The 8,985-nt window shown below is 39.0% G+C and overlaps 2 protein-coding genes across 7 annotated transcripts in view; both read left to right on the top strand.

Moving 5' to 3' along the window:
- The first annotated feature begins 7 nt into the window (after nt 1–7).
- On the top strand, nt 8–4,377 carry CSN8 (COP9 signalosome subunit 8). 4 transcript variants are annotated; one of them, XM_086973754.1, is made up of 6 exons: nt 8–266; nt 971–1,059; nt 1,390–1,438; nt 1,986–2,229; nt 2,927–3,004; nt 3,675–4,377. In XM_086973754.1, the coding sequence occupies exons 1-6, from the start codon at nt 183–185 to the stop codon at nt 3,839–3,841; spliced, it is 711 nt and encodes a 236-aa protein (XP_086829880.1). In that variant the 5' UTR covers nt 8–182; the 3' UTR covers nt 3,842–4,377. The 4 variants fall into 4 exon arrangements, with proteins under 4 accessions (XP_086829880.1, XP_086829885.1, XP_022644856.1 ...); XM_086973759.1 differs by having other exon boundaries at nt 9–266; nt 3,705–4,377; XM_086973767.1 differs by lacking the exon at nt 8–266 and adding an exon at nt 276–390.
- Nucleotides 4,378–6,891: 2,514 nt separating this feature from the next.
- LOC111255424 (uncharacterized) overlaps nt 6,892–8,985 on the top strand; it is a 34,565-nt gene continuing 32,471 nt past the window's right edge. Inside the window, exons 1-2 of one of the 3 annotated variants that reach the window (XM_086993831.1) lie at nt 6,892–7,257; nt 7,959–8,598. In XM_086993831.1, coding sequence (XP_086849957.1) covers nt 7,959–8,598 — 640 coding nt within the window. In that variant the 5' untranslated portion in view covers nt 6,892–7,257. Of the gene's footprint in view, nt 7,258–7,330; nt 8,599–8,985 lie in introns of those variants that run through there. The other 2 variants (XM_022817388.2, XM_086993819.1) reach the window with 2 other exon arrangements.

Genomic DNA, 8,985 nt, shown 5'->3' with positions numbered 1-8,985 from the left:
CATCGATCGACGAGAACCGATTGTTGTGATCCACTTTAACGCGTGAAAAATATACAGATAAAAATTGTAATACTGACAAAAATATTGCAAGCTGTTATTTCCGAAAATACAGCATTTCCAAAAGTGATTCAGTCGGTTCTGTGTTGTTTGTATAGCGTCCTTGTCGAGATCTGCTGGGCAAGATGATGCTCCCAACGGAAACAGCGGAAGAGATACGTGCGAAGTATACGGAGATGCAAATCGAACTGGAGAACCTAGAAATTGAGGTGGGGTAGTTCAAGAATAAGACATGTGTGATTGCAACATATTATGTTAACCTGCAGAGACAGCATTGATTCTATACCACTGATTTCTATAAAGCGTTGTTTTACATCTTAATGCACTTACTAGGTTGGTTTCTCTAGAAATAAATAGATCTTAACTAGGTATTGCAATGTCAACGATACAGGGTGAAAGTATTGCAAAAGCATTTCGCTGAAAAACAATCTGAAATCTGGGCTGACACTAGTACGAACTATGTCTATACGCACGATTCGCTAAATAATGACAAACCGCATGAACTAGGGTGATGGACACCTCAAGTCAATTTTCAGACGCTTTTCGAATTTCTATCACAAAGTTTCGAATATACTGTGTATTAAGGGGTAATATGAATCCTTCTTAAGTAGTTATCTTGTTCATACTAACAGTCTATGCAGTGTAGCATGGGTTCAATAGATCAATCATTCCACTTAGTTTTTTCGTTTGATTGACTATACCAGTGCATATATGTAAATATGTGCTGGTGATATGTTGGTGCCACAAAGAAGCTCTAACTCGGTACGTGCTTTAGCTATGCAGCGATCTTGGTCAGCTTTAGACACACAGCTAGAACCTCCGAATGTGTGAATTATCGCGGAGCATTTAGTCAACATGCCATACAAATATGATCTGTTTTTAAATGTGGTTGTATAATGTTTTATTGTTGCAGCGTGGTGCAGCTGACGAGGTCCCTGCTGACTCAGTTACTTCCGAACTGTATCTCCAACTTATGGCGATCTATCTTATACAGAATGACTTGTAGGTGAAAACACATTGGCATCTGTGAATTAATTCCATATTAATTAATTGCACATTTTCTATCCACATGAGCGAGGCGCGCAATAAAAGCGTGGCAAGAGGAATGGAAAATGTGTCGTGATATAAACCATTATCATAAAGCAAATTGTATGCATCCACCCGTATTTCTTAATATTATTTACGTCATCTGATATATGGTGTTGTTATTATTATGCGACATTTTGTTCACGATATGTATCATATGCGTGAGACAACTAGGTAAAATAGATTTCTGATTCTTACAGCACTATACGTGTATGTAACTTAGGCTTATCTGAAAAATAATTTCAGGCCCAATGCAAAATTTGTGTGGAAGCGAGCTCCCGACAACATAAGAAAGGTACGTGGTTGCGACGTATAGTTCCACCGCGTTAGGAACTTTTTCCAAGATTATTATTTTGATGATTATTGCATATCGATTTTCAAACGAATGAGGGGACGAACAGAGCCACAAGCTTGAAAATGTAAACTTGAGGTCTAAGCCGTACCCAAGAAAAAAAGAAACGTTTTGTCATTTTGGCACTGCATCGGTTGAGTGGAACTACACATCGACTTCCGCTCGTATAATGGTACCGTTGCTACATTTATCTAAAGTCATATTTAATGAACATGGGTGTTAAGGTCAGGCAATCAATAAACTATATGAAGTGTTTTATTAACCTTTAACTTTAGAACTTTGAACTATGATGAAGTGTATAGGCACTTGAAATCGTCGAGACTATCGTATTGTATCGTAATATCCAGATTTGTACAAGCCTAAGAGTGAGTGAGTGCAAGCTCAAAGAACATTATAACAGTTTGTTTGCACTGACCGCACCGTGCGTGATATATGTACCAGAGTGGTTTAGATTAATCGCCAGCAATGATTCTTTTTTGGTTCACTCCAGAGTGCATCGTTGTCAGGCATGCATCGAGTGTTTTTGGCACTATGGAGTCGCGATTTTCCAGCCACTTATACGGCACTAAATGGTACCAACTGGACACCGAGCGTCCAGCCGCTTATTGCCGATTTACGCTCGTTGACGGTGCTGCGGGCCCGAAGTCTCCTTTCCAACTCGTACGCTGATGTTTCCCAAGAGGATTTTTGTCTCTTAATGGGCGTCCCGATGAGCACTGAAGGTGTTGCAGAAGGTTAGTTCAAAATATAACGGTTGTTTAATTTTAGATTTGCATAGTAAATTTTTATTACCGCTCGGTATACCGGTTTCCGATTGTTCCAGGATAATTCAGGTTTTAAACATCGCATGGTGCAAGAATCTTAGGACATCATTTTAGACATATCCTTACTACTATAACTGGAACGGAGAAAAGTATCTCACAGAAAGCAGATGACTGCGTTTTTCAATAAAAACTCAGTCAAAGAGCAAACTCATGAGATACATTTCTTTAGTAAAAATGTATATGCTTATATACGCATTAGTCTATGTAAGGGGAAATTGTAATCCTAATCTTGCTTATTTCTGTTATTGAACTATGTAGTTATTGTTTTGATTCTTTTTTCAAAAAGATCATATTTTGTTGCACAGGGTTGAAAGTAAGCATTAGGTAATATATTTTGTCATATTATTTCATGTTCACCTATTATTAGTGAGATTCGTTCTGGGAGGTTGTTTCACCGCCGTGTCGAGCATTTTTTGAGAAAAAGAAATAATAGCAAAAATAGCCCCGTATGACAGTGGCTTACTAGATTAGATCATCAATTCACAAATAACTATGAATCGTAGTTGAACGCAGAATGAGAGAAAGCCGGGGGTCGATGATTCATCGAGCTCATTAATCTTTTCTTTACTGTAACGTATTGTCTTTGTCATTTATTTATGCGGTGAAGGGGATTTCGGAAAAGAATCAAGGTATTCAGCAGACTATTCTTTCTTCATTCTCTTCATCCGTTGGACTTTATGCGATAGTGAGTAGCCGTTAGATTGCAGTGGCGATGCATCTTTTGGTTCATACCTAATCAACGATTATTCATACTAAACGAAAGTCGTTATACTTTGAAAACATTAGTGCGTTGAGTTCACGCAGTCTCTTTCTTAGGTGAAGTAATTGAAGGTTGCTTTGATTTCCTCTTTTTATGGAGCAGCATTATTACATAGCAAAGAAAAAATACTGTGATGACCGAAAATGTTCTAAAATATGTAAATATATGTAAAAATACGAAGGCGTTAGCGCTCGCGGTTATCCAACCTCTCCGATAGAAATTTTCCGTGTTACTGATAGAAAATGATGAACTTCCGTGTGTAAAGTAAACGATTTCAGTGCATCTTATTTTTATACAGAGAGAATCTAGATATTTGGTTTGTATAAGAGAGAGTAATTTATACCTACTATGATATACTGTCGCCTTTAACACGATAATGTGTCCTAGTGATGTGCCGACGGCGCCCTGGTGCTTACCATTCTAGGTCAGTTATTTGAAAAAGCGTAGGTAATAAATAAATTGACTTTATACTAAACGTTAAATGTGAGATATGGTTCAGGATTAGATAAAGTTGGCATCGATTTGATGCCTACTTGAGATTAGTCTAGATTGCCTCAAAGCACTAACGTATATCGAAATAATTTATGAACTGTAGTGTTGCTTGCCGTTACCATGTTGTTTACAGCTTGCGCGGAGTTAGGTTGGACTCTAAATGGTGGTCGCGTAATACCTGCAAAGCCAGCACCCCCTACAGAACAGCCTTTAATGTCCGAGGCCCATCTTGCCAAATTGGCAGAATTCATCAGTTTCCTCGAATGTTAACGTTGTCTCATGATATCCAGTCTTTTCAAAAAGGGATTTCGTCTTTTTTTTTTTCATCTAGGTTAGCACATAAGCAACTCAGGCTGAAGGGCATTTATAATGTAGTGTCCCTCTGTTAAGTAAAAGACAAAAAAAAGGTAATGAGTGATTCGCACTCTATTCCTGCTCCGTCAGTAGAGAAATTACAGTAGGTCCCGTTCACCATTCTACAATAAGATCTGCAGCTGTTTCAAGATATCCTAACGTTAAGGCCATTTCGTGAGAATGTGATTTTAAATAAATGAATGGACGACGTAATTGCTGATGCGGAAAAAAGAAGCTGCTACCAAGCCTTGATCTACCCGCGAGTCATTGTATGGAAAATCTCACATCATATAAACGTGATTGCGCTCTGTGGATATAAAGTGCGTGGGTAATTCTAAGTGCGGCTGTGTATATTATGTTAATACATTTCTAGTTGTCAATCTTGCTACCAATGCAAACCTATGAGAAAGTGAATAAACATGTTAATTTGATATTATTAGTGCATACAGTAAGTATTGTGCCTTTTCTATTGTTTAGTTGACACTACAGCGCGAATTGACGACAATATTTTTACGTTCAGGTAGGCAAAATAAAACATTGTATGATATAATAGAGATATGAACGTACTAACGTTTAGCCGAAACTGAACATTATTTTTTGCGTGGCGACTGGGAACGTTGGAAATGCAACGTTATTCCTTAAAATGATTCTGATTGAAATTTCCAAATAGGTGTGCTTCAAATTCAGAAGCCCACTTGAGAGTAGATCACTGATTCATTCTGGACGTGACTTTCACATACTAAACTGACTGGCTTTTTTTTATATTTAATTGTCTTAAGCTAAACCTCTCTTTAGCAATTATTGCACAGATCGTCGCATAGCTTAACAGCGGACGTCTTATGTAACAAAAATTGTTATAATAAACTGTAAGATATTCAGAGAAAGAGCGCAGTTTTAAATGGAATCTCAACTATTTGCATCATTTGGAACTCAGACTCCACAATCGAAGCGATACGACGCTATTTGTGGAAATCAGATCATATATGGATATTCGTCATCGTCGATAAGGTTTCCCAAATTGTCTGATAAATTGCTTTTCGCATATATATATGTGTGACCAGAAAGTAAACTATAATTCTTTTGAGCCTTAAGCGCTTAACAGTGCAAAGCTATACATGATTTAATTTATTTACAAAAAGACGGATTTATTCTAACAACTTTTATTGCATAAGCGGTTGTATAACTGCCGAGTAATGTACCGCGTTGACAAAGTAGCAGGCGGTGAGATTCTTGTACATGCAAATTAGTCCGCAATTTAGATCCGAAGCTTATTTAGTTACTATATCGAGGTTAGTTCTAAAAGGCTCCAAGAGAGGCTTTAAGGTAAATTTTTATATATCAGCAAAATAACGGAGCCGCAATGATTAGGCAGTGTTTACATGCCTAAATCTTTATTGACTGTGCAAATGTATGGTACGAATGGTGCACTGAGGCTCCTAAGGAAATGTGTTAAGTAGTTTTTCGAAGAGCAATATCGATCACTCGACATACACGGCTTGCATTAAGTCTGTCTTAAAGATTTAAGAAAATTGTTTCGCTTAACTATACAGGTGTTTATGCCTATGGTGATTATGGACTTAGCTTGGATTCAGTTATGCATAAATGATTGGTGTAGGTGTACATAATTAACATCGTACAATTTCAACTGACATTTTCTGCAAAGTCTTGTTTAGAATAAAAATAACGCCAAACAGAAATAAGACATTGAAGCGACATGAACCCTACGTCCTCTGGGAATTATATAATAGTTCCACGGACAGCAACAAAAATATTTATGATATGAGATTTGGCAGTATTCCGTAGTTGTGTCACTTTGTATTGTCTTACAGATCAAATCTCTTACTCAAATGGCTGCCTACATCTCTGCCTTTCCCAAATGCTAGATTAACGCGAGACAAATTATTTCGATTTACACAGCATATTGCTCATAACACTCATAACTAAACATTCAACAATCTATTATTATTATTATTAGAGCCAATGTTTTATGAACATAGTAGAACCTGTTATACCAGACGTTCTTAACATAATAGGATCTTTCACTCACAATAGGGAACTTGATGTCTTACAAGGTGCAATCTGAATATCTTTTTAATGTCTTCGCTGCAGTTTTCTGTTCCTGTGAAATACCTTCGTACAAATCACTCAATGTTTTCTCAAAATGTTTGTAAAAATTGGGAAATGACATTTAGAGATAGGGGAAATGCATCAACGGACACATCTAATCGCATAGATGGCTTCTTTTCACTGCCATAGACCGAGGCGAAATACTACGTTCTTTGCGATATACTTAGAGCAGCGTTTTTCGTTGTAAAATCTAAAACTTTTTTTTTTTCAATTCTCTTTACTTGTTTCTTTACGCATCTACCGCACAACTCTTATGTGAGGTTCCATTTTACAGCGGGGTTGCTTTTACGAGTGAATCTCGTGTGACAATATTGCTCTTTACGTAACAAAAAAACTATTAAAGGTATTTTTGTTGCTGCACAACTGCTGATGCAATTATAAAAAAAGCTATTTGTAAAATTGTAATTGTCCTAGCGCGTAGTAATAGTAAAAGATAAATACTACTAAAATATTTAGTTTAGGTTTATATTTAGTGAAAAAGAATAAATTTACATATCTGAGGACTTTTCATGTATTGCCACAATTTTGATTGTATCAATTCAGCCAACGACAATTTTTAAACACAACTATCGATATCGAAAGCGTTAAAGACTGATATTTAATAACTAGCTTACAAACTCCAACGGTAATGAACGTGAGGATCCTATGAGGATAGTATAATTCATACAGCCGGCTTACACAGCTCCATTAAATACACAAAATTGGCATAGATAAGAAACCGCCTGTGAGATAGGGCCGTCTCTGCACTAGAGCTAGCCTTGAGAAAAGCGGAGTGCGCTTAACCCGAGCGGTGAACGCTCTCTCTTACAGCGGCGAAGCATCGCTAATTCACGGCTCCATTAGTAGTCATCTAGAGGTCACATTAACCGGACGGGTCCCGATGTGGTGTGCGATCCTCTATTTTGCGTTCAGCTTCAATTGACCCCCCATGGTGCGGTGATATCTTATGAGTAACTATGTGATCGGACGGTTCGGGGGCCTTCATTATTCTTAGACACTTTTACCACACACAAGTGATCGTGAAGATGATGCAAATTATATCATTTTTACATAACTATTCTTTCTGTTGATTAGAACATGTTGTTTGAGTACGCTTTTGCGCTTATGGACGGAATCCATTACCTTAACGTGGCGCAGCGACGCTTGGTGAACTTTCGCAATCATGCGCAACCGCCAAATCTATTCCTTGATATTTCGGTAGCCACGTAAGTAAATAGTTGATGTATCGTTGCTTAAATGTTTCATTGTTTATCTAGATCCACGTATACGTTCTTCTTTACATGACGGTAAAATGAGTCCTTGGAATACGTTCTCATTGTGACGTGGAGTAGCGCCCGTTGCGAAGAAACGATCTGTCATGATTCTAGTGAGCCACAACCATGTAAAGCTCGTCATAAAAAAGAGATGATATATACATTAAGGGCATTTCTGTTATTTATACACTTATAATGCTGCTCCCAGCCTACCTGCAATTCCCTCAACTGTTGTGGAGTTCCGCTCTATCGGTGAGATTTATTTTTCAGCTTAATCTGAAACGTATTTACTGTGGCCGCCGTCGCTGGGTAGAATATTTTCACGAGCAGTCATGCTCGTATGCCTCCATGCACGGCAAGCGCTAAACTTTCCTCATTAGTTGTAGATTATCTACTAGCTGCCTTCCCTCACGATTAGAAGGACGGGGAAGAGAGCATTTTGTCCTCTCTTTTTTGAGATCCCTTTCCACACTCCGCGTGCTCCGAGCAGTAAGGGAATGGGGAGTCAACACATTGGGATTGGCGGTGCGAGACGAGAGGACACGACACAGGGTTCAATCAGCCCAACTTTCATATGCCACGAGTCGGTGCCAGACGTGCCAGTAGTGACTGCTGTGCTTGTTGCTGTCACTGCTGTTGTTTCATTGCCGCAGATGGAGACGAGTGCTGAACAAGTGAGTGCATCCAGGTTTAGCATGAGACGGAGCTCGCTGAAGTTCTCACGTTCACAGCGGCCACTGGGGATGTTGCCTTCTACTTCTCAGCGTATTGTGCTGCTATCCATATTAGTGTGCTTTGGCAGCAATGTGGAATACGTATCCGGATTTGCTTTCTCATTTGGCCGCCATCCGGGACCAGGCGACTGGGCCCAGCTTAGTACGGCCGCCCTTGACGGACCACTTCCGGTGCTTTCGCGTGCTTCAGCATTCGCGACATCTTGTGTGCCGATCCCTCGTAATATGTCGCTGTGCCAAGGTCTTGAATACTCAAAGATGCGATTGCCTAATTTGCTAGAACACGATACGATCGACGAAGCCCTTGAACAGAGTGCCTCGTGGGTACATCTTTACAAGTTGCGCTGTCACGCCGACACACAGAAGTTCCTTTGCTCCCTTTTTGCTCCAGTCTGTTTGGAAACGCCTATATTTCCATGCCGCAGTCTATGCGAAGCAGTTCGTGGTGCCTGCGAAAGTGCCATGCTCAAGTATGGTTACCCCTGGCCAGACATGGTCAGCTGCGACAAGTTTCCTGAGGACGACATGTGTGTCACCGCTGGAGATCGCGATGATGGAGGTCAGTGCTTTGAGTGTGTGTGTGTGTGTGTGTGTGTCTTCTAGTGTGAACTTCCTCTAAGCAATTAGTTTTGGATTTATCTACGCCTAACATAAAAAAAAAGAATATTCCATGAGGGCAAATATGTAGAACCCTATTTTTAAGCAAAACGTATACTCCAATGTTTTTTCTTTTGCGTCTGTTATAACATTGATCACCATCTTTGTTTTTTGACAAGTCACGCATTGCTGATCACATTTAATACATTTAATATGAGAGCTATTTGACACCTTGTTTCTGTTTCTATTTTATTGGCTTAATACTTTGACGACCAAATACTACAACAAGTTGAACTTTCACAAGAGCCTGTGCAATTAACTTAGAGAGGCTAATTATTAGAAAACTAAT

Source organism: Varroa destructor, unplaced genomic scaffold (genome assembly GCF_002443255.2).
Source record: "Varroa destructor unplaced genomic scaffold, Vdes_3.0 BEIS01000001.1, whole genome shotgun sequence".
NCBI classification, from domain to species: domain Eukaryota; kingdom Metazoa; phylum Arthropoda; class Arachnida; order Mesostigmata; family Varroidae; genus Varroa; species Varroa destructor.
The sequence above is the reverse complement of the archived record's forward strand: the minus strand, read 5'-3'. Positions and strand labels throughout refer to the sequence as shown.